General features: G+C 37.1%; 1 protein-coding gene and 1 non-coding gene across 4 annotated transcripts in view; one reads left to right on the plus strand and one right to left on the minus strand.

Annotated features, from left to right (window-relative positions):
• The window catches only part of Kiz (kizuna centrosomal protein), an 83,607-nt gene extending 57,666 nt beyond the window's left edge, over window positions 1–25,941 (minus strand). For 2 of the 3 annotated variants that reach the window (XM_090351920.1, XM_090351919.1), the window contains exons 1-5: window positions 25,747–25,941; window positions 18,725–18,787; window positions 15,567–15,729; window positions 8,402–8,494; window positions 1,054–1,699 (exon numbers count right to left, since the gene is read on the minus strand). In XM_090351920.1, the coding sequence (XP_090208046.1) occupies window positions 1,054–1,699; window positions 8,402–8,494; window positions 15,567–15,729; window positions 18,725–18,787; window positions 25,747–25,856 (1,075 nt within the window). In that variant the 5' untranslated portion in view covers window positions 25,857–25,941. Of the gene's footprint in view, window positions 1–1,053; window positions 1,700–8,401; window positions 8,495–11,168; window positions 11,230–15,566; window positions 15,730–18,724; window positions 18,788–25,746 lie in introns of those variants that run through there. The other variant, XM_090351921.1, reaches the window with a different exon arrangement.
• Window positions 725–913, plus strand: LOC150050131 (U2 spliceosomal RNA). Its single transcript, XR_016538792.1, has one exon. It is a non-coding gene; the product is annotated as a U2 spliceosomal RNA (small nuclear RNA).
• Window positions 25,942–26,208: the final 267 nt, after the last annotated feature.

The following is a 26,208-nucleotide window of genomic DNA, read 5'->3' on the forward strand; positions in this document are numbered from 1 at the left end:
AGCCCAGGACTGGCAAAAAAAAAAAAAAAAAAAACCAAAACCTACCCAGGCAAGACAATCCGTGAAACAATTAACCTCCAAAAAGGTCAGAAGTGAGGTTATAGCTCAAGTGATAGAATGGTAGCCTTCAGCAAAAAAGTTAGTGCCATGCTTTCAGTTCAAGCTCCAAGATTGGCATAAAAAATTCTTTTAAATATTTTAATGCACGCATACACACACACACACACACACACACACACACACACACACGCAAGCGCGTGCGTGCATGTGCACACACACTGTTACTGGGGCTTTTAAACTGAAGGCCTCATGCTCTGGCAAGGGCAATCATAGCAGATGTACCACTACTTGAGTCAAACATCAACTTCTTGCCTTTTGCTAGCTACCTGGAACATCTCGAGCTCTTTTTGCCCCAGCTAATGTCAAATCTGAGTAATTAGGATTACAGGTTTGAGTCACCAGAGCCTAGCTACAATATTTTAGCGAGTTCATTTTCAAAAATATTTCCTTGATCGTGGGCTGGGAGTTTGGCCTAGTGGTAGAGTGCTTGCCTAGCATGCACGAAGACCCGGGTTCAATTCCTCTGTACCACATACACAGAAAAAAAAAGCCGGACGTGGTGCTGAGGCTCAAGTGGTAGAGCTCTAGCCTTGAGAAGATCCAAGGACAGTGCTCAGTCACTGAGCACAAACCCAGGAGTGGCAGGAAAAAAAAAATGTCCTTGATCGCTTCTTGGCCTTTTGGATAAGATCAAGTGTAGTATCTGTTCTTATCAGTTTAATATCTGATACATCCTCTATCCGAGGACAATATATTAAATGGATTTTTGGGGAAAAAATATTTCCTTGAACACATTTAAGACCTGAATGAAATGCACCAACAAAGTCACTGTTGTTGGTTATTATTACTATTATTTTTGCTAGGTAGGTGTTCTACCACTGGAGAAACACGATTGCCCCTCATGAGAGAGAGAAAATACAAGCATAATTACTACCACCCAGAAAAACTAAGCACTAACAAAAATCAGCAAACAAACTCGGCCTCTTATCCCACCTGAGAAACCTTCCCAGGCAGAATGCTTCTCTTGAGACCACTTATTTTCAGATGCACAGTGTTCTGAAACTGATACTGCGGAGACTGGTGGGCTGGCTCTTTCTTCCTTAACTTCAATATGTTTCTGTGTCAGTATTTCTCCCTCTGATCCTTCTGATCTGCTGGAACTGTCACACTTTAAATCAGTGGTTCTGTTCTCTGGACTTAATCTTTCCTGTGAGGAGGAATGGAGTTCAGCAGACTTTTTGCCTTCAGATAAATTATTCTTGCTATGATGTGTGCTATTTCCTATCTGTAAGCAATGAGTTTGTTCCTCCTCAGACAATAGACTGGCTGTGACTGGCGTTTTCTCACCAATCTGAAGAGATGTCTTTCCATCTATTTTGTCAGTCTTCTTTAAGCACTGTGTGTCACTATTAGTTTGTACTACACAGCTGTCTGTCACATTACAGCTCTGGGCTGTCTGTTGGTGTGAATGTGGGTCAGGAATTGAAAAATTCTTTGTGGGTTGGGGAGATTTCTGCTCTGTACTGAAATCTCCAATGCTTGAAATGGCTGACATTTGGCGACCCATAAAGACTGTTGCTGGTTGATACAACCCTCTTGACATGGATGTCCCCAAGTTGATTCCTGGCTGCATCACCTCCTGCAAGAAGACATGGAAGTATACAAACATGTGGAGTTAGGTCATTTTCAAAAATGAAAGGAGGTAAAAGGAAGCATGACCATGAAATAAGCACCTACCTTGTTTGATAAAATAAATGTATGTTCTCAATGCAACTGAACTATATTATTAAAATTAAACTATTACATTTTATTACATATATTTACCAAATAAAAATTAACAAACAAAAAGCTTGTATTTCTTAAAAGCATGCCCCAGAACCACAAAGGAACTACAGTGGATTTCCTCTATCTAGAGCCTCAAGCCATCTTCTTTTTCTCGTCAACTGGATTCCCCTATGATTCTAGACTCTCTAAAATCAGATAATTTTCACTTATAGACCATGGAACTACAAAAGTACCATATCAAACCAAGCAAAAATGACTAGGAAGAGAATACCAAGGAATATTGGAGGTTTCAAAATTTTGACTTCAAAGCCAGCCTGGAGTAGACACTGACTCAGAAACAAAACTCATTAAAAGAATGAGAGACTGAGAGACAGACAGACAGACAGACAGACAGACAGAGGAAAAAAAACCTTTCAGGGCCACATGTACAAAAATATCCCAATTTGTAGTCAAACTATAAATGGTATCAGTCTTCCTAAGTAACCTCAAGTGACTTAAGAAATTTAAATCATTGTCATGTCTATAGGAAGAATAAGCATATAGAAAAAAGGAAGAGAGGTAAAGGAAAGGAAGGGGGAAGAAGAGAGGTAGAGAGAAGAAAAGCAAGGAAATGAGATTAAAAGAGGGAAAAGGAGAGAAGAAAAGGTAAGGGGAAAACACTGATTCAGCAGCTTGGATAAGGGAAATGGTAAAAAGCAGAATTAGAAGTAATAAGCATGAAGCCTCCATAGAGTTAAATAATTTTCTTTCAAAGCAATTTCACAGACATAAGAGCATTTACTTCATAGAGGCATACAATTAGGGAGATATATCTTTGCAAATGAAAAAACTGAGGCCCATATAATGAAAAACAATCACACACACACACACACACACACACACACACACACACACACACACACGAGCACGCGCATGCACAACAATCCAAGTTTTGCTTCCTTCATACTATTTCTTCTATTTCCAAGATAAAAGAAGACAACCTTGAAGTCAACAAATCAGCAGAGATGGCAGAAAAAATGGTGGACCTCTGAAAAATTATTTGAAAATTCTCTGCCCCATAAAAGAGATAACACTGGAAAAAATGTTCAGTAACTTAGAATCCCTTTTTAGAACTCTGAAAATTTACCAGGCTTGTAGCATTTGGTGAGAGAGAGAGAGAGGAGGGGGGGGGAGAGGGGGAGAGGGAGAAGGAGAGGGAGAGGGAGAGGGAGGGAGAGATAAGAAAAACGGCAAATCTTGATAGGAACAATAAGCTTCATGGTACTTTAATCCCTCACTTTACTAATCACTCCTTTCACAACAAGCAGGTAGAAACTTTAAAACCTGTACTCACAGGAAGAGAGAAAAAGGGGTAGCATTCTTGTCTGGCAGTTCTTTGGGAAACTCATGGAAAACAAAAAACAAAAACAAAAAGAACTTGTCTTTACTTGAGGCAGCTCTGCACTTACCCAGTATATAAATAGCTTTTTTTTTCCTTGGGGAAGTTTGTTGAAAATAGAGACAACTGTCTGATACAAAAGCTGCATAAGGTTGTAGTTAAAATTCAGGGCAGATAGTAGTCTAACAAAAAATTTTGAAGGAAAAGCTGGTGAAAGGAATACCCACCGGAGGGAGGGTTCTAAAATGCTCCCAATATATTCCTAGTAATCTAAATAGCCATATGGATATAGATATGGATATGGTCACAAAATGGTGACATGAATTTCTAAGCTCTCATCTGAGCATAATAACTTAAGGCTCTGTTGTAGGTTACAGGGAAGGTATAAACTTGTCAGCTGAGTATTTCAGGGGTACTACATATACAGATGGCCTCTTGGCAAAAACTGAGAATTCTAGTTGTACACATGTAAAGAAAGCTTTGTCTAATCATTACCTGTTTACTAAGTCTACAGAAACTTCAATGACTCTAATTAGTTCAGAAAGTCACTAAACAAACAACAAAGAAACTAATTCTAGTGAGGAAAATTTAGTTGTTTTGAAGTGTTACATTTTGTTAATTGTGCAAGTTGCAACAAAAATAATTAGAAAAGGAAACAGAAAATTCTAGTTCTGACATAGGGCAGGGGGGAAAAAAGCAACAGAAATTGTCCATGAGAAGCTCAGGAATTACATATACCAGATAAAGACATCAAATTAGCTATATTAAATATAGTCAAACAATTAAAGGAAACCATGTCTAAAAAACTAAGATGTCTTCTTTTTCAGTAGTTAATTGGAGATAAGAGTCTGATACGGCTTTCTTGCCCAGGTTGGATTACAACTATGATCCTCAAATCTCAGACTTCTGGGTAGCTTGATTACAGGCATGAGCTACTAGTACTCAGCAAGAAAAACTTTTTTTTTTCAAAACACAAAATATTTAAAGTATGTTGTTTCAAAGTAAAATACTGGCAATTATATACCTATTTTAGTTTATAATTACAACGATTTCAAATTAATATATTCTTTTTCCATTGTTCACCTATAAAAATAAATTTCAAATAAAACTTTAAAATAAAAATAAATCTTAAATTAAGAGTTAATTAAATCATGTAACTTCTTATAGGTTTAACTTACATTTTCAACTTCTTTTTGGTCAGTTTTGATAGTACCTTTCTGAGAATATGTCCAGTTTATCTAGGTGGTCTAATCTTTAAATAAGATTTCCCTTATAATCTTTCTTATTTGTGAAAAATCAGTAACAAAATATCCATTTGCATCTCTAATTTAAAATTTTTGAGTCTTCTTGTTTTTTGAGAGAATCTAAGGGTTTGGTAACTTACTGGGTTTTTTTGAGGGGGGGTGCTTTGTTTTGTCTTTTTTTTTTTTTTTTTTTGGTAAGTCTTGGGGCTTGAACTCAGGGCAATGAATGTCCTTTGGCTTTCTCAAGGCTTAGTGCTCTACCACTTGGGTTACAGCACCACTTCTGGCTCTTTCTGTTTTCTGTTCTGAGGAATAGAAACCAAGGTTTCATGCATCCTAAGCAAGCACTCTACCACTAGGCCACATCCTGGACTCTCAACTTGTTGAGAGTATGAATTTTTATTTCTTCTCTTATGTTTTCCTCCTCTTATTCAACTCTGCTCTCTTCATTTGCTGTTGTTCTTCTGTCTCCCTTGGACTCCATTTTCTTTTTTAAAATAATGTGTGGGTGTAGATCTTTTTGAGGTTATCATACTTGAATTGAGCTTTGGGGGGCAGTTTATTAGAGTTCAGAGTCTCATGGACTTTCCTGCCTGGGCTGGCTTTGAATCATGATCCTCAGAACTCAGTCTCCTGAGTAGCTAGGATGATAGCCATGAGCCACAGACACCTAGCAAAAGGTAACTTTTTTTTTTTTCTTTTTTTCTTGTCAGTCCTGGGCTTGAGCTCAGGGCCTGAGCACTGTCCTTGGACTTTCTCAAGGCTACAGCTCTACCACTTGAGCCTCAGCACCACTTCCGGCTTTTTTCTATGTATGTGGTGCCGAGGAATTGAACCTAGGTCTTTGTGCATGCTAGGCAAGTACTCTACCACTAGGCCAAACTCCTGACCCAAAGTAACTTTTTTTTAAATACTCTGTTTCTTCCAATCTTGACTAATAAGATCAAAGCTAAATTTCTTTAAGGAAAGGCCTTGTCAACCATTCCCAACTATTGTTTTGGTTTATTAGTCTCCAAATCAAAATAAATTTAAGAAGACTCTACACTAGTCTGTTCCGTTATAATCTGTTTGTTTGAGACTGGATCTTGCTATAACAGCCTACATTTGTTTCCGATTCACTATATTCTTGCCTCACCCTTGGCTCCCAAGTGTTAGAATTAGAGACAAACACCACAATTATGTAATGTTATACTAAGTGTCTGTGTCTGTACATACATAAATCTTTAGAACTGTACATGAAACGCATTAAAAATCAATGTAAATGTTGACTATGGATCTGAACTCTTCCCAACCAGCTACTTGGACGGAACTCCAGAAGGAAGCAGAATCTGTCTTCTGAAATAGGGCACATACCTTGCTCAAAAAGAATAGCTATCACCTCTTTCTCCTTTTATGTTGGTGGGCTACTATCCCTTACCATTATCAGTCACTTGCCATTACAACCATTATCGCTCCTCCTGTCTGCCCTGACCCTTATTTCCCCAGTTATATCCTGTGCCACACTGTCAGTTTCATCTGCAGCTGTAAGCTTGTGATGGAATTGCTCTGCTCCCAAGGCCTTCCTTTATCTACTCTAACACACATGCACGAACATGTGCACTCAACAATCATTCCAAGTATAAAGATTCACGATGTACCTGTCCAAGTTCCTCAATAAGCTCATTAGATTTCAGCCTGACTGGCCCACTATCCTTTGGCCTTTCCTGTTCCTGCTCCTTTATTCATAATATCTCCCAACCCTACAAAGTCCACATGTTCCTATGACCTGTGTCCTACTCATCCTTCAGTGCCTACTAGAACACTATCTTCTTTACCAAGGTTTGTGTTACTTAGTGCAGAGAAAGCAGCCTCATTTTCTCATTTTCCTCCATGTAGCTCAGGCCTGTTCTCTGTAATGGTACTTATTGCATACCATTCTCTCCATCAGAAAGCTGTTTTGTGAGAAGCACCTGGAGGGCAAGAATTGTGATATTATAGAGGGACCTACAGTGGTTTCTCAAATAAAACAATTATTCAATAACTACACTAAATTCAGTCGGTGATAATCTACCATGCAATAGGAAAATCTCTGGAGACCAATGATCCTGGGTACAGAGACTAATTCAAGTGATTGTCCAAAGAAGAAGAGCTTAAATTTTCAAGAAAAAAAATATAAGATAACTCATATGGTAAGGATTTGTTTGGAAAACAATATTAATAATGATTGGCTTAGTTAAGGTCTTACTGTAGTATATTTACCTTTTAATTGAACATTAATGAAAAATTAGATAAGGCAAGACAAGATGTAAGTTTCTCCACATGTTATCTACTTGATTTCTACATGTAGTCACTAGGAAAAGCTTTTCAGATGATACCTTTCTGAATAAAGAAAATACTTCTATTTTATTAAATGAAGACTTCATAACTACGTCCAAGGTAAGGAACTGGTAGTATAAATAGAAAAAAAAAGAAAACATTCTCCCATTAAGTATTACTGACACTGTCATACTGACAGTACAACAGTGACTAGACACGTAAAGTGTGTCTACCAGGAATGGTATAGGGAGAACAAACTGGTTGGTAGATTAAAAATACACCAATTATTTTATGACCAAATGTCAAACAGAAAAACTGCATAGATTGTTTAAAAGTCTATCTCATCATACCACATTTGGCCTACATCTAATAGCATATAAATCTCTTATCATTAAAGGCCTTTTTATATAGGTCAAGGTTGCTATGGCTTGGTGTTTTGTATCTAACCATTTAAAGAATGCTCTATAGTCTAGCTTTTTAACTTTTTAATCTTGAGGAAAGAAAACTAAAACTTCCTATAAACTCAGATTAATGCCTGCTAATGCACGGAAGAAAGAAAAACTAAAGCCTTCCTCCTACTATAAAAACAAAATAGTGTGGCCTCTGTTTCTTTTCTGATAAGAGTCTTAAATACCAAACAGTTAACTGCATAATAACATTTACTGGCAGCCAGGCAGCCTGCTTAGCAGATATATAAAGCAGGTAAAAGGAGAAAAAGTTAATTTCTTGGCTGAATGATTCCATCGGTAGCTATAGGGCAAACCTGAAAGTCTTTTAGTAAAGTAGCAGTTGATTCTTCTATCAATCTGTAGCACACATACTCTTCCAAGGAAAGCATTAAATATGAAAATCATATCCCGTTATCATCTGTTTCCAGCTTTCAGCCCAGTAAGCTTTCCTTAATGAATGCTGCAGCCTAAGGAACAAGCACGCTGTTGGCTTCTCTGAATAATAGAGTGATGCTACCATTTTTGCTTATTACAATATCGACTGGCTGAGGGGGTTTCACACATAGTCACAAGTGACTACTCTTGCCAGCATGCTCCAAGTTATTACAAGATGTTTTTAGACATTTCATCTAAAAGAGCTTTACTGCTTTTAGTGAAGAAAACATCTATGGTCTTGAACAGAATCATTTATATGGAGATAGGCAGAAGGATTAGAAGCCTGCATTACGGCAGATACATAGCAGAATTTATTTAAGTATTCCTTGCCGGCCTTTTTGTCTATTGCTCAGATATGCAATCTTTTCTTCCCACTTTCTCTTTGAAAAGGTTCAAATGTATAAAAATATATACACAAAGCAAAAAATAAAAATGCTACATTTAGTTTAATTTTTATTTAAAGCATTTCTCAAGCTAAGAAAAAGTATTTTATTATTATTACACAACATAATTTTGTAAGCTAATAAAAGAAGAAAAAAGCATAATTTTGTCTTCTAATAATATTGAGATTTTCTTTGGAATCTAAATGTTAACCTCAAAATGACTACTTCATAGCAGACTTAATTCGATTAGACATTAAAACAATATTATAAACAAAATTAATGACAAGTTCAATAAAAAATCTTTATATTATCTTAAAATATGAACATTCAGAAACCATCTGTAAACAGAAAACATTATTTTAAATTTATTACCTTTTCTCTGTCTTCATCCTTTAGTTCATCTTTTGTTTCCACAGTATCTTTTGATAGCAACTGCATGTTCTTAATTCGTGTCTCATATTCAATCTAAACATGAACAAAGTTTGATTTTTGTGGTAGATATTATTTCAGCTAGAACTTGTATGTAACTTTACAACATAAAATGAATTTACTCTCTGTTGTATAACTACTTCCTTTGATGGATGTTTCCAAGAAACTTTATTTATCTTATGATGCCTTAAAAAATAGATAATTAAACAAATAACATACAGAAATTCAAATTCTTCCAGGCACTGGTAGCTCATGCCTATAATCCTATAATCAGAAAGCTAAGAAATGAGGATTGTGGTTTGAAGCCAGACCAGGAAGGAAAGTCCATGAGATTTTTATTTCCAATTAACTACCAGAAATCTGAAAGTGGAGCTATGGCTCCAAATGGTAGAGTGCTAGCCTTGAGCAAAAGAGCTCAAGGACAATGCCCAGGACCTGAGTCCAGGAGCCCTGATGGACCCCCTCCCCAGCAAAAAAAAAAAAAAAGAAAAGTGAAGTTGAATTTTAGGAAATATTATATGCATTTTAAAATAAAAGTTTTTTCCCTTAACCTTCCACCAATTTAGAGATTAAAAAAAATCTTGGTACATACACATATAATAACAACTTGACACTTTAAATATGGTGTCACAAAAATCTAGTTACTTGGTTATAAATGTAAAACATTAGACAGTGTTTTCTTTGAAAAGTTTTATCCAACACAAAGGGGAAATTTCAATCCTATTGAGTTTTTATCTACATGCTATCTATATAACAGCATGGTCTTAATAATCATAGCAATTGATTATAATATTTGTTAGATGATCAACTTAAAAAATTCCATTTTCTAGGAATAAAAGATAGTAATTAGAACTATAAGAAGTTTGCTCTGGTACTAATAGCTATATAAAGATGTCTGAATCATTACCATACCATAATTGATGAAAATGGTTCAATCATTAAATAACTTTTTCTTAAACGCAAAGGATGAAAAAGCACTTTGAGTTAGCACATTAGCAACTCAAAGCCTGACCAAAAAGAAGTCAGTGATTGTGGTCTATTATGGATGAGTAACAGAACATTTTCTAAATTAAGCAGTTATGCAAGTAATTAGAAATGCATCTGTGAGATAATCAAATTACAAAGTGGTGTTCTTAGTTCTCAATCTGAGGGTAAAATAGACCTGAGCTCTGTTTAGATACATCTTTTAAAATGTACAAGAAAAATAATGAAAACTGAGCTATTTTCCTCCCAGTATTTTTACAGTACTATATACACTTGCAGTTTATGAAAGCTAAGGTGTTTTTAGCACCTCTAAAGAATGCTATTAACATGATAGAGACCAGTAATGATCTAAACAGTTACCTACTCAGTTTCATAAAGCTAATAAAAATGATGAGCTAAGAAAAAGGAATAAACCAATTATAAAACAAAGTTTGATCTCTGCATTCTATACCTACCTCTTGAATTTAAGAAATGTTTTATTTTTAGGCCCAAGTATTTTATTTATTTATTTATTTATTTTTTGGCCAGTCCTGGGGCTTGAACTCAGGACCTAGGCATTGTCCTTAGACACTTTTTGCTCAAGACACTCTGCCACTAGAGCCACAGCACCACTACCAGCTTTTTCTGTGTATGTGGTAGCAAGGAATTGAACCCTGGGCTTCGTGCTTGCTAGGCAATTACTCTACCACTAGTCCAAGCTCCCAGCCCCGGCCCAAGTATTTTAAACATTCATAGTTTAAGAGTCCCAAGGGATCAGGGATAGGTTAAAATATAAACATAATATATAAATAGAGGATGAACCAAAATTCTTTTTTCCGATAATTCCTATGATTATAAATGTTCTTTTCCCCTTTCTCTTTCCTATTTCAAATAAACATATACACTTAAAAAATATTTTCTAGGATTGCAAAGCTTAGTCTTTCAGTACAGGTTGATGGTATAGCAAAAGATATTTAAGATCAGCTGGCCCTGCTTTCTCATATTATAGTTAATGAGCACTGATATTTGTATACACTGTCTAATCTGGTTCTTAAGTAGATATAAAAGACTGCACTAAGATTCACAGTTTTGTTTTGTTTTCTTCTTTTTTTCCCAATATATGCATTTCCTCTTAGATGGTAGACTTATTTAATCAACATGTATAAATATTAATCAAAAGGAAAAAAACAAACAGGAATTTGTCCTTCAGTAGTCTGAAGGCCAGGCCCTGGCCATAAAATAACATCATAATCCTTAGCTGAAATCTGAATGAGAACCCAAATGATTTGCTCTCAAATTCTATCCCTTTCAGCACACCTAACATTGTGTGGAAACTTTCCAGGAGAATTTCATCTTTAAGTAATGGCATTATCTTTAAAATGCCACTGATATTAAGCACAAATTCTGCCTGGAAAAATACAGGGTATAACCAATACCATATTAGTTCTCGTGAAAGTGTTCATGGTTCATAAGAGAATGAGACAAAATACAGAGTTAACTTTCAGTCAAGGAAATAATCTTTTTGTTTTTTGTTTTTTGCCAGTCCTGGGCTTGAGCTCAGGGCCTGAGCACTGTCTTTGGACTTTCTCAAGGCTAGAACTCTACCACTTGAGCCTCAGCACCACTTCTGGCTTTGTCTACATATGTGGTACCAAGGAATTGAACCCGGGTCTTCGTGCATGCTAGGCAAGCACTTTAACCACTAGGCCAAACTCCCGGCCCCCAAGGAAAGAATCTTAATGCTTACTTAGATCCATATTCTAGATCAGACACTCAGATCCACAAATAGTAACACAAGGAGCTCAAAGTGGAAAAACAGACATACATTATTAGAATAATGGTAACACTATGATGGAAGTCCTGAGGCAATTATGACACAGACATAAGGTAGGACAGGAAGAAAAGACTTATAGCTGAAACAAGAATGGGACATAATGTAGTACTGCCAAGGAAATGCAAATTGTTTAGCAGATTTAGAGTAGTGTGTGTAGACAGAGAAAGAAAGGAAGAGGAGTATGTTAAGTATGAAGGAGATTAAGATGTAAAGAAAAGATACAGAGTAGGAAGAGACTGGGACTTGGGGGAGAAAAAAGTTACAAGGTGAGGCAAGGAAGAGGCAGAAAGACAGGAATAGAAAGAGGGAAATACTGAGGTTTTTTTGAGTGTGTGGACAATGAGCTGTGAACATCTTTCTCCAAAAATTTCCCTGATGTCACTTAACAAAGAAAGTAAAGATCTAATTCCTGGATGAGGAAACCATAGGAGGAAATGAGTGGTTCTGTCTGAACTAAAGTCGCTACGAGACACTGGTGCAGCAGAGAGCAGTGGAAAGAAATGGGAAGACATTAAAAAAATCAAATCCCCTATGAGCCTCTGCTGACTGCACAGCTTGCTGAACTACGAAAATCACTGACATCACTGGCTGGTTTTGTACTGTAGGAAGGGACTGAGATGGAAAAATAAAGTCTGGGAAGCCAGAAGAATGGGGCCAATTATTTGCTAAAATTCAAACTCTCGTTGGCCATGATTACAAATGAGAAATTTCCCTCTAAAGAAAACCATCTTCAAACCAGAAATGTGGCAGAGTGCTTGCCTAGTATGCACAAAGCTCTAGGTTCAATCCCTTGGTACTACATACATACAAAAAGCCAGAAGTGGTACTGTGGCTCAACTGGTAGAGTACTACCCTTGAAAAAGCTCAAGGACAGTGCCCAGGCCCTGAGTTCAAGCCCCAGGACTGGCAAAAAAAAAAAGAAAGAAAGAAAAGAAAGAAAGAAAAAAAGAAAGAAAAGAAAAGCATCTTCAAGAAGTAAAAAAAATTTTAAAAATATCTTGGTGAGAACTGTTGTTGATCCTGTTTTTAACCTCTCTATTTCCTATGGCTTTTGCTACTTGAAAATTTTACTAATATGGATATTGTTTCCTTCATTTATCTGCTCTTGGCAAATTACAATTTCCCTACTAGGATAATGAGCCTGTTTTCCATTCATGAAAATGAAACTACCTAAATCCTAAACAATTGAGAAAATGCAATTTAAATACATTACAATGTCCTATTATTAAAAAAGAAGTAAAAAAAGTAAAAGAAAATAATAAAAAAAGAGAAAGTAGGAGGGAAGAAGAAAATGCTATTTGTTATAGCAGAAAGTCAGCAAATAGAAGACAAAATAGAAAATCACCTTCACATCCTCTCACATAACTGACTCAGGTTAGGCTCCTCAATAAATCCCAGAACTATTAGATAAAATGTTAGTGAGAGACACATATTCTGATGGTTCCAAGCCATACCTCCATAGATTATTTGTTAATTTTCAAAGGTGGGGTAGATACCTTAAAACAGACACATCTGAAGACTACCATCTTAACCAATGAATCAAAGTCCAACTCAATGGGACTATTAGACACCAGGGAACTCTTTGATGGGATGTTCTTGTGACTATTTAAATTTACATTAACAGCCAGATTAATTGTGAAAATACAGTATTCAGTATCACATTTTAAGGGTTTCACAGCCATATATGGTTAGTAGCTACTGCTTTAGACATAAACATAGACACAGGATATTTTTATCACTGCAGAAAGTTGTACTGAGCAACGCTGGTCTCAAGAGCAATCCCAACTTACACAAAATAGAGGAGCATACTGTGACGGAAAATAGAGGCGAATACTATGCCAGTAAATGGTCAAATTCAGAATGTCAACTGGCTTGTCTTCTTTTAAATACCCAATGTCAGGGCTTGGAGATATATACTCACTCAGTAGAAACATGTTTGCTTAAGTATGCATAAGGCCTGAGTCTTATTTCTCAGAATCACAAAAACAAACAACAAACCCATAAACCAAAGTCTTAGAAAAATAAAGAAGGATACAGGCCTAAAGAGTTAAAGTAACCAATAACACAAAATAATATGTGAGTCTTTGTGGGCTCATAATTCAGAAATACAAGATAATTTTGAGAGAACTAGGGAAAGTTGAATATAAGCTTGATATTAAATGATACTATGAATCTTTAATTTTCTTAGTTGTGATAATAGCATTAGATCCTTGCTCAAGTGTTCAAAAGACACCAGATTCACTGTCTCAGGAAAATGAAAATAACACATGCCTAAAGCAAATATAAAAATATTTATAATTATTACATTTAAGTAGAGGACACATGTGTTTGCTATGATAATTCTTTTACCTCTTCTCTGTTTTTGAAATTGTTCAATATAATTAGGCCAGGGAAAAACTGCTAGAGCAAAAAGGGAATGGGGAGATGAAAAGGGAAATACTGAAATAATATGCTCCTCTAACTAGAATAGTTACGTTAACTTGGGTGACAATGTCTGAGTATGCAAATGGTAAGAAAGAAGGGATATCTTCTAGCCTTCTACATCTTGCATAATTTTGGAACAGCACATAGCCAGGCACTGGAATGGATTGAAATGCCAGTACCAGAGAAAGCTCAAAAAGTATATATAACTCCTAGGGCCATATCTACCCTTTAGTACCTCTGCCAATGTACTCCTTGACAGGAGGCCAACCCTCCACAAAAAGATTCTTTAGAGAATAAAAGTATTCTTTAAAGAGAGAAGCAGTTTCAAGAGGACACCTTAATCCTGCTCAAATTTAGTCATTCTGCTAATTAATGCCATGAATCCAACCCTGTACCAGCTACTTGTACTATAAATATTTCATTTACTCTCCAACTACAGTAGGAATATTTTAAAAGTCCTTCGAGCAAAACTAGCCACGGTTACCCCAAAGAGAAATCAAATATTTAATCGCATGTATAAACAACTGAATATTAGTGACTGACACTGATCTGAAAAAAAGTATTTTTAAAAAGCATATTACAGAGCCAGGAGCATGGCCTAGTGGTAGCAGGCTCATGTAGCATACACAAAGCCCTGCGTTAAATTCCCCAGAACCATATACACAGAAAAAGCTGGAAGTGACATTGTGGCTCAAGTGGCAGAGTGCTAGCCTTGAGCAAAAGTGTCCAAGGACAGTGCTCAGGCCTTGATTGAAGCCTCAGGACTGGAAAAAAAAAAAAGCTGAGGGTGGGGGACACATTACAAGCCAGGTACTGATGACTCATTTCTATAATTGTAGTTACCCTGAGATCTGGAGGATCACAAAGCCCAGGCAGCAAAGTTCACTAAATTATCCCATTTGTGGGTCAGGTGGTAGTGTCACTCTAAAAAGTACAAGGCATTAGATGCAACCATTCCAGTTCCACCACCATGAACAAAAACAAAAACAGAAACAATCAACCCCTAAGACCCTGCATTCCCACTCCTGAGCATTTACCCTAATGATCACAAACAAGACCACACTAAAGGTACTAGTACAACTATGTTCACTGCAGCATAATTTACCATAGCTAAGATATGGAATCAGCCCAGATGCCCCTCAGCAGATTAACAGATCAAGAAAATGTGGTATAAATACACAATAGAATGCTATACTTCCATCAGAAAGAATGACATTACCCCATTTATAAGGAAATGGAAAGACTTGAAAAAATAAACCCTATTAAGTGAAGTGAGCAAGACCCAAAGAAACATAGGCTCTATGGTTTCCCTCATTTATAATGATTAGTATATGTCTAGGATAGTACTGGCAGAGGTTCACAAAAGCCCAAGAGCCATGTACATACAACCATGTAAAATGATGCTAATCAATAAGACCTCTACAACATGGAAACAAAAAGGGTTTTCTTGTTGTTTTCCTTTTCTTTTCTTTTTAGTGTACTCTTTGCAGTTACTTCTTTTCTTTTCTTTTTTTTTATATCCTCTGGTTTATTCCCTGTGGTCACTGTTTCTGATTTCTGTACCCTTTGCCTTGTATATAAGTTTATCTGATTTGGGGAAGGGAAGAGGAATCACAGAAATGGTGGGACAAAGGGTAAACCAATGCAATAGTGATACTTATGAGGCACCGAGGTGCAAATGAACTTTACAATTGTGGGGAATAGAGGGGAGGGAAAATGAGAGAAAATGAGGGAGGGGGTAACACTTCCAAAAGAAATGTACTCATTATCTTACTTATGTAATTCTGCTGTAATTCTTCACTTTCACAATAAAATAATTTTTAAAAAAACATCTAAAAATAAATTAAACAAACAAATAGCAAAAAAAATGACAAAACAAAATGTCACCTTAAGTTTTTGAAGTTTCTCAGTATTTGTAGTAAAGCGTCCTACATGAGCTTGGAAACGCTCAAACTGCTTTAAATATTCTTGGTTTCGGATATGAGCCTGCTTTTCAGATTCACATATCTCCTTGAGGTATTTCTTTAGTTCTACATACTTCATATTAACCCTAAGAGAGAAAATAATAAACAAACTTGTAACAATGGAGTTAAGATTTTGACAAACCTAGGGAGAACTTAACAAAACTGTTCATGTGCCACTGAAGGTATTTTACCCAAAGCAATAAAGCCCCAAAGAACCAATATATATACATTTTTAGAAAGAGGGGATTAGGGCTGGGAGTTTGGCCTAGTAGTAGATTGCTTGCATGCATGCATGAAGACCCGGGTTCAATTCCTCTGTATCACATACACAGAAAAGCCAGAAGTGGTGCTGTGGCTCAAGTGGTAGAACTCTAGCCTTGAGGAAAGCCCAAGGACAGTGCTCAGATCCTGAGTTCAAGCCCAGGACTGGCAAAAAAAAAAAAAAAGAAAGAAAGAAAGAAAGAGGGGATTAAAGTGGTACCAATAAGTTCCATTCTGGTTACTTTATGGCATAACTGTCATGAGATATGTATACAATATCACACGGTAACATTCACAAAGTAACGTTTTGTATGAATTTATTTCTTAAAGTTGAATGTGTGATTTTAAGAATGATGTCTACATGGTCAGGTTTAGATGCATAGCATAATGAGCACTGTTTATATGATAATTTTTTAAAATATTTTGCTTCTGTAGATAAAGAACCATGGAAATCCATAAAATTAAGAATTTTTAAAATATAAAACACAAAAAGCCCTCATTAAGGAACAATAGAACATGTCTTTGACATTACAAGTTATTAAAATATTTTTTCCATATATTTCAAAATATTTGATAACATATGGACTATAAGAAAACATTTAGAGACTCTTATCCAAAGTGGAATATTTAAGGCATGTTACATAGCTCAGCATACCAATATTGCTAATTCTAATTTGCTTCTTTACAAGCATTTAAATTATAGAAAGTATTTTTCATATAATACTTTATTGGTTCAATAAATTATTTAACATTCTTTCATCAAGAAAAATAAGTACAAATATCAAAACAAAGATTAGCAAAGATAATAAGCAACAATAGACCTTTAGTCTCTAATTCTAAGCTGATAATTTTCAAGAAATCTTCATTGTAATAATAATACTGTGCTTTGATTGTGGTTAGAGGACATCATTTTACTTTTTGAACAAAAAAACCCCCTAAGACTCTGTGTTGGCTGTCCTGAGGTTTGAACTTGGAACCTTGCACTTACTTAGCTTGTTTGCTTGGCTAGAGCTCTGTCACTTGAGCCATTCCTCCATTCCAGCTTTTTGCTGGTTATTTAAGAGAATCAAGGTTCAAAAGCGAGTCCAGACAAACAAACCCAGAGATTTTTATTTCCAATTGACTATGAAGAGCTGGAAATGGAAGTGTTGCTCAAGTAGCACAGCATCATAGCTATGAATGGAAAAAAACTGAATGAGAGAACTAAGGCCCAGAGTTCAAGTCTCAGTACTGGCATAAAAGGAAAAAAAAAAATATATATATATATATATATACTTTCACATGTATATGTAAACACATATTACATATAGATATATATGTATATGTACACATATACATAGAAATAAGAGGACTGGCTGGGCACGGTAGCTCACACCTGTAATCCTAGCTACTCAGGCGGCTGAGATCTAAGGATCATGGCTCAAAGCCAGCCCAGGGACTAAAGTCCGTGAGACTCTTATCTCCAATTAACCACCAGAAAACTGGAAGTGGCACTGTGGCTCAAGGGGTAGGGTAGCAGCCTTGAGGTGAAGAGCTCAGGGATAGTGCCCAGGCCCAGAGTTCAAGTCCTATAACAGACAAAAAGAAAAAAAACGAAAAGAAATAAGAGAATTTCTGGAGAAGTGGATCAAGTACTCTAGTATATGCCTAAGAAGTATAAAGCCCTGTACTATCCAATCAATCGAAAATAAAAATAAAAGAGGGTGCTGGTGGCTCAAACCTGTAACCCTAGTTACTTATGAGGCTAAGATTTGAGGATCAAAGTTCAAAGCCAGCCTAGGTAGGAAAGTCTATAAGACTCTTATCTCCAGTTAATGACCAGAAAACCAGAAGTGGCACTGTGGCATAAAGTGGAGTGTTAGCATTTAGCAAAAGAGTTTAGGGCCCTGAGTTCAAGGCCCATAGCAAACAAAAAATTAAAATTAAAAAACAAAAAAGTAAGGCTGGGTGCTGGTAGCTCACACCTATAATCCTAGTTACTTAGGAAGCTTACATCTGAGGATCTCAGTTCAATGCCAGCCTAGGCATAAAAAGTCCCTGAGACTCTTATCTCCAATTAACCCCCAGAAAACTGGAAGTGGTGCTATGGCTCAAGTGGTAGAGTGCTAGCCTTGAAAAGCCAAAGGACGGTACCTAAACCCTGAGCTCAAGCCCCAGAATGGGGAAAAAAAAAGTAAATGCTGGGTGGGTGCTAATCCTAGCTATTCAGGAGGTTGAGATTGAGATTTGAGGGTCATAGTTCAAAGCCAGCTCGGGCAATTAAGCATCAGAGAAGCAGGGAGGTCGGGGGTTGGAGGGAGGAGCTGTGACTCAAGTGGTAGAGTGCTAGCTTTCAACAACAAAACTCAAGGATAGCTCCCAGGCCTGAGTTCAAGTCCCAGGATTGGCACCAAAATAACTTGTGCTTATTGTTTTTAATATACTATGTGAAGTTATTTTTTTTACTCTTTTTCCCCCCTTGTGGCTTATCCCCTGTTGTCGCTGTATCCAATTTTGGTATCTGATGCATTTTATATACATATACTGGTTTACTTGAATCAGCATGACAGCGATATTCACAAGATAATATGTTGAAAATGAACTTTAAAACATGGGAGGGGTGGAGAATGGGAAGTGGAAGAAAAACATGGGAAGGGATAACAATGTTTAAGAAGTAATGTACTCACTACCTTACGAGTACAACTGTAATCCCTTGATACATCACTCTGATAATAAAATAAAATTTAAAAAATTTAAAATTATAGAATCGATGACATTAAGGATTCAATTTCGATTAACATATACAAATTGACCTGAAATTGTCCCACTGTCATCCCTTACCTGCATATATCAGACTGATTATATTCATTAAGTTTCTTTTCCAGGTCTAATCTCTTCTGTTCACTATAATACAAAAAGAAAGCATTTTATAAATCATTACATTAGTAATAACCTAATGAATTTAGATCATGATTTACTTCAAAAATCACACCTTTGTGGGAATGCTTCTGTAGTCTTTCTGAGAAACAGAAAATGCCAAATATGATTGAAAGATACAATAACATTTTTCAATTACCAGGAACAGCTAGAAAACAACAAAAAAAAAGTTAAGATTCTTCTAGTCAGCCAGCCATAGTGGTACATTTCTGTAATCCCAGCCCTTGAACAGCTGAGGCAAGAGGACCACAAGTTTAAGGACAACCTGAGATATACAGTGACACTCTACTAAAAAACACAAAAGAACAAAGAAATGAAGAAACAAAAAGGGGGAACTACTGTGGAAAAGGGCTGAAAATGGGATCTGATGATGAGCCATGTGTTGTTCTAGGGCTAGAGACTAACATGGTGAACAAGCAAAAGACCCAAGCTTAGGGAGGTGACATTCCAAAGGAAAGACTGGCAATAAATATGCAAAATAAAATATGGCCAGTATTTTCTGAGTCAGTGGTATTTGAGTGCTGAGCCTAAACACTTAGGATTAGTGGCTTGCTTTGCAACCAATAAGCTTGCACACAGCCAAATGACTGTTAGAAAGAGGCCTTAGAAAATCAACCCTGGCTTCTCTTAAATCGGATGAAGACTATGTCTCCTAAAAGTCACTTAAAATTTGGAGGATTTTTTGCTTATAACTTTGTAATACCACAAGTACTTGTGAGCTACTACCACTAAAGACTTAACCTTCGAGCTGTGATGTTCATGTAAGTGTTGGTAGTAAGCTAGAGGATAAACCTTGAGCAAGAGGTCAAAAATACTGAACCACAAAGGCAGAAAACAGTAGTAGTAAAACAGAATACAGAGCCACTCATTCCTAAGGAGTCCTTTCCAGGTTCAACCACAAAAGGTTCCACTCAATCACCACCAAAGTTTCAACTCCAATCTCACCTGAGATGTTAACTTAAATTAACTAAAGGTCACATTAGCTAAAGATCACAAGAGAAATCACTTAGTATCTGAGAGAATACTTGACTGCCAAACAAAAATAAACTGGGTAACTTCCTAAAGAAAAGGGACATCTTTGTTAGCTCTTCTGTTTATTTACCTTCAGACATTCTCCCCTTTTTTTAAGTTATCCTCAAATTTAATCTAGCTACTCTAAAGAGTTATACCTCTCCATTTAACCAAAATTATTTTCATTGGAAAACAGGGTCCAAAATCCAAACACAGAATTGCTGAGAATTACAACTGATCTTCTAATTGGGATGCCTATATTATTAACAAAGAAAAAACTATGAAAAACCATTTTTTGGAGGGGGGGGGGCTAGTACCAGGGTTGAACTCAGGCCTAAGTGCTGTCCCTAAGCACTGATAAGGACAGTGCTCTATCATTCAAGCCACAGACCTGCTTTCAGCTTTTTGGTGGCTAATTGGAAGACGAAAGTCTCACAGACTTTTTTGCCTGGGTTGACTTTGAACTATGATCCTAAAATTTCAGCCTCATAAGTAGCTAGGATTAAAGGTATAAACCATTGGCATCCAACTGAAAACACATTTTTTTGGTTGTTTTATTTTTTTGAGAATAATTTCACAGATGATTATGTTCTCATTAATAAAACTGATTCAAAGGGAAGAGATGAAATAAAAATGCTGTAATTGTTCCTACATTACAAATTTCTGTTGGAATCTTTAGTATGAAACCTTGGGGAGGGAGGGTATGCTTGTTCACTAATACCAGGGCTTGAATTTAGAACCTGAGGCTTTTGTTCAGCTTTCTTGGCCACAAACAGGGTTCTACCATGTGAGCCAAACCTCCAATATGACATTTTGGTGATTAACTGTAGATGAAGTCTCTTGCAACCATGATCTTCTAGGTTTCTGCCTCCTGAGTATCTGGGATTACAGCTATGACTCACTAGCATCCAGGTATCTTTGAGGTTTTATAACCAACTGTGTGTTTAGATTATGAATAACAATAAATAGTGTAGGCAACCAAAAGACTTTTGAATGCACCTATGATCCTGTACTGCAGTGTTCCATCAAAAATAAGTAATTGGATCTGGTAATGAAGAACCAGCAGATGGACCCAGAGTAAAGGCTACCCTCTAGAATAAATACATACTTTAAGAAGTTGTTCAGAATGTGAGAGATGGAAAAACTTGAGGGACTGTTCTAGACTAAAAGATACTAAAGAAGCTAAAGATACAATGCAATCCAAAAGTAACAGGAGTATCCATTGTTAGGTAACTTTGTGAAATTTGATGAGGGTGGTACTCTGTGAATTGGCATATCAAGATTGAAAATGCTTTGAGAAAGTATAGTGATTACATACAAAAGTTTTCTGGACTCTTAGAAATATATGCTGGGGTTTTTAGGAGCAATAAGCCATCATATCTGCAGTTCTCAAATGGCTTAGATTAAAAACAATAATTTTAATAAGTAAACAGAAAGAAAAAATGAAAATGTAGTAAAAATGTTAGGAGTTACACAATCTGAGATAAGTATTAGAGGTCTTAGTTTCACATCTGGAACTTTTAAACAAGCTTGAAGTTATTTAAAAGTTATTTTCAAGATTAATCAGTAATAGAGTGGGAACAAAACGGCTCTTCTGAAAGCCATTATTTCCCAAATAAGTTTTAAGAATGAATTTAAATATGGCCATATAGAATGAGACTAAGCAAAATGAACTCCAGGATATGGAAACAAGAGGGTTTTTTTTTTTTGTGATTGTTGTTCTTAATGTACTATGTGAAACTCTTTCTTTTCTCTTCTTTTCCCCTTATGGTTTAGCTCATGTTGTTACTGTATCTGAATGTGGTAGCTGGCATATTGTATTTGTTTATTTGAAAAAGGGAAGGTAAGGGAAAAACAAGATGAGTGGGAGGGGATTGGGGAGAAAAATTGGGAGAAAAACATGGGAAGGGGTAAGAATGTTCAAGAAGTAATATACCCACTACCTGATGAATGTAACTGTGATGTCTTTGTTCACTCTGTTCTCTCTGTAGTGGATGCAGATACCTGCTTATCACACTTCCTCTAACCGAACACTTTATACATTAAAGAGCACCATAGCCAAACACCTACTGGCCCTCTGTTGCACACAAAATATGGTAATCTTGTAAACTCTTCATAGCTAGCCCATTTTCTAACCCCTTTATCCATACTACAACACCAGTGAATGCTAGGTCTTTCATACCTGTTTTAAATGTAAGGCTTAGAAAACAGAAACTTACTTCAATAAAAAAAGCAGAGGAAGGCTTACTGGCAGGATTACCTTCCAATTCCTATATATTAAATCCCTATTTCAGAATTTAAAAAAAAAATAGCTCTGAGAGGCTTTTATAGTGTCTATTCCAGTCAGCTGCATCTTCATCTGGATTGTTCAAGTTTTACAGGGCTGAGTGGTCCTTATACACTCACTTTCCTACTTTTACACCACTTATTCTACTTTGGCCTCAATACCACAATTTTCCATCTTCTTCAGCTTTACTAACTCAATGTCAATTTCTGGACTTTGGTATGGTATGTGACCCTGAATCAATGTTGGCATTGAAGAAACTGGGAGTGGTTAATGGAACTTTGCAAGCATGTTTTCATATATAAAAAAAATTATACCAGTCAATTCCACTTACATGTAAAAGCAAGTATGGTAAAAGCCATACTTGTGTGCCCTCCAAACACTGCGACAAGTTACTTCCTTAGATTCTTTAAGATTCTATTAGTGATTTTCACCATAATGCAGAGAAAACTACTTTTACACATTTTTAAAAAAATCTGGACTAACATTATACCTACAGGTAATACACAGCAAAGATGACTTGAGTCCAAAAATATCACAGTTACATGGGAAAGGCCCAGTTAGTAGAGCAGCTAACATTTCAATGACTACCTATAAAAAGGATGAGAAGGAGTAGTTTTTGTTGTGGTTACTGTTATTGTTAACCTTTTAATTTCTCACTCCCTACAAGTTTCTAGACTGACAAGGCATCAAAACTACCCATATCACAAACTTTGAAATAATTATGGAATTTTAGAAGATAACGGTGCCTGTGTTCATTGGTATTGTTTTTCTAAAAAAAAAAAATACACACAAACACTCAAGTAGGATAAAACATCAATCATTATGCACTGCTGCATACAATTACAAATTTCAATTTTTCAAGTTTTTAATCTAATAAAGAACAAACACTCTACATAGTAGTGGGGTCTTCTCATTTCTGGTAAAGACCAATGGACCAAGAGAGGCCTAATGACTTCATCAAGGTTTCACAGTCAATTATGGATTAGTTCAGGTTCTTAGTGAAGCTGTGTCTATATCTACAGTTTGTTACTCCTATCTGGTATGTAATGTGCATTAATTAGTTATGAATACTTAAAATGAAAAGTGAATAGACACAGAAACAGATTTGTACTGACTTAAATTTTTTTAATCAGCTCTAAATGCAAAACCATGAACAGGCGCAAAATCTGACTCAGATTTCTTAAGTAATTCTAACAGTCACCTCACTTAATAATTAAAGCAGTAAGTGTGAAACAAAGTGAATAATTATTATATATTACTGTACCATCAGGACCATAAGCAAGTAGGCGTTTCTAGCACCAAAAATAATTCACAATTAACTAAAAAAAAAAAGTGCCATTTAAGCCAGTAACATTTTAAGATTAGATTTTCAACTAAGAGATACAAATAAGTAAATGCAGAGAAAAACTCGACCACTCTTCAAGTAGAACAGGCATTAAGACAAAAGCATGTTTAAGTGTGTTGAAACAAAGAGGCTTTTGTGCATCATTTGTTTACAATAGATTTTTAAAAATTACTTTTGCGGAGATGATCTTACTATGTAGTTCAGGCTAGCCTTGAACTCATGAACCTCACAGCATCCCAGGCACTGGGATTACAGGTATTCAACACCACACCTGAATCATAAATCTTGCTTTTTGATTAACAAGTATATGCCAACAATATCTTCCTAGACATTATGGAATTCACTTTCCCAGGTTCACTAGAAAGTGATCATTATTTAGTGACATTACATGATTGGCTACTATATAAACCATGGGTGCTGGTGGCTCACACTTCCAATCCTAACTAATTAGGAGGCTAAGATCTGAGGATCACAGTTCAAAGCCAGCCAGAGCCAGGAAAACCCATGAGACTCTGCAATGACCTTCCCAAAAGCTGGAAGTGATAAGAGTGCTAGACTTGAGCAAAAGAGGTTTGGGACAGGACCCAGATTTTGAGTACAGGCCCCAGGACTGGCAGGCATGCAGGCAGGCATACATACACACATACATACATACATACACACACACATACATACACACACACACATACATACATAGCATTTCTAATTCTTAGATACTAGCTAGCTGACTGTGGGATTTCGGCCATAAATTCATCAAATATTTATAAAGCACCTCCTCCACCAAAAGTATCCCATTACAAGCTAGAGAGGATTCCTTCTAGAAATCTCAGTCTAGGCAAAGAATAAGACTCTTAAGCCCTCCTAGAAGTATTGTAAGAATGATGAGGGCACAAAAGTTAGGGAATGGGGCTGGGTGCTGGTTGATTTGTGTCTATAATTTGAGATACTCAGGAAGCTGAGATCTAAGGATCAAGGTTTAAAGCCAGCCTGGTCAGACAAAGCCATAAAATGCATATCTCCAATTAACCAGAAAAAAAGCCAGACATGAAGTAAAGCACCAGGGGTAAAGCACCAGCCTTGAGCAAAAAAAGCTAAGAAATGGTGCCCAGGCCCCGAGTTCAAGTCCCAATAGGGGCATGAAAAAAAGGAGAGGGGAGAGATGGAGGGAGTAATGGGGAGAATAGGCAAGGCTCTGCAGAGATTTTTATTAAGTGGCCATCAAAGTAATTAAAAGGTAGTAGATCAGAAAGAAAAGACGTAGAAAAGAACATAAATACTGAACAACTGAGGAGGTGCTTCGTAGTTAATAAAAATTAAATCTTGTACAAGATATGTGTAATCCCCTTTTCAAAAAAAATCACTTACTTCTGCCTTTACACATAATTACTATATTGTTATCATTTTAGAATTGTCACATCCACAACTCTCTGTTCACTAAAATGATTTTGTAACTTTTAACACTCATTAAATGTTTTGTTTATCAAGAGATCCACAAATCTATTTCCTTTCTTGTCAATTAATGAGACTGCTAACTACAGTTAATTTAGCAGCTAAATAAGAGTTCCAACAACTTATCTTTCACCTGGATTATTTATAGTCCAACTGCTTTATAATTTTCTTTATTTATGCACTCTTAGATCTAGCTGTTTTCAGCCATTCTCATCTTTTATGTCTTAATCAAAGACAATACCAACCCTAGAAGCTGACCTTCCCTTACTGGAAATTTCATTCCCTTGCTGGGAAATCTAAGCCAGTGTTAGATGGTTTTCCTTTTCCTTTTTTTTTTTTTTTATTTTAGAAAAACTCTCCTGCATTTTAATAGGGCGCATGTTCCACAAACACACACTATCTGTCTGCAGTCTGCGTTCCAGGACCTGTCACCAGTTGCTGCTTGTCAAGTTGAGATGACAATTTGAAGAGACAGTGAGGAGGGGCAGAGTGTGGAAGGGAACTAGAGAATTTCACGAGGCTTGATGGAGAGTGACAGGCAGGAGAACTCCCACTCTCACTTCTGGGTGAATTTAGAGACGTGTCTGTATTCTCCCAAGTAGGGGCTCAGCTTTAGTAACCCCCCCTCTCCATACCCGGGGCATTTATGGTAAACTTGGCCCTCCAGTCCCCATTCGAAGCTGATGGGACATCGCAGGTGGGCCTGGAGTCCTGGTGAACCCCCAGTGAAGGGCGTGTGATGGAATAAGAGACAGCCCCCCCCCAACCCTCAGTGCCGGACTCCCTGTCCGCCCCCCCACACACACACACATACAACCCTCTCGGTGGCCGTACCTGACCCGCAGTCGGTGTTGAAGCTGGCCCACCCTCTGGTAGTAGTCGACATTCGACTGAGACGCGGACGAGGCGGAAAACGGTTGCATGTTTCCGCCTCGGCCCACCATGCCCGCCCCCACAGTCTCGAGGAAGCCGGTGGGCCGGAGTTGCCTAAGGAGACGGCCCCACCATGCACCGCGGGTAAACACGGCGCCCAGTCTCTTCTGAGAGGCGGAGCGCCGCCGAGGGGCGGGACAAGATGCCGTGGCGGGCGGGGCTTCTCCAAGGGGCGGGGCAAAAATGTCATGATGGGCGGGGCGCCTGGAGGCGGGACGCAATGCTGCGGTGGGCGGGGCTCCAGGAGGGGCGGGGCGGAGATCTTAACCGGGAGTCTGGACTGCTGCTGGCGCTGCCGACCCGCTTCCTAGCCCGCGGGGCGGCTGGCTTGCTGGTGGCTGGTGAGCCTAGGTGCCCTTGTCT

This window comes from Megascapheus bottae, chromosome 18, assembly GCF_031878675.1.
Source record: "Megascapheus bottae isolate mThoBot1 chromosome 18, mThoBot2.hap1, whole genome shotgun sequence".
NCBI classification, from domain to species: domain Eukaryota; kingdom Metazoa; phylum Chordata; class Mammalia; order Rodentia; family Geomyidae; genus Megascapheus; species Megascapheus bottae.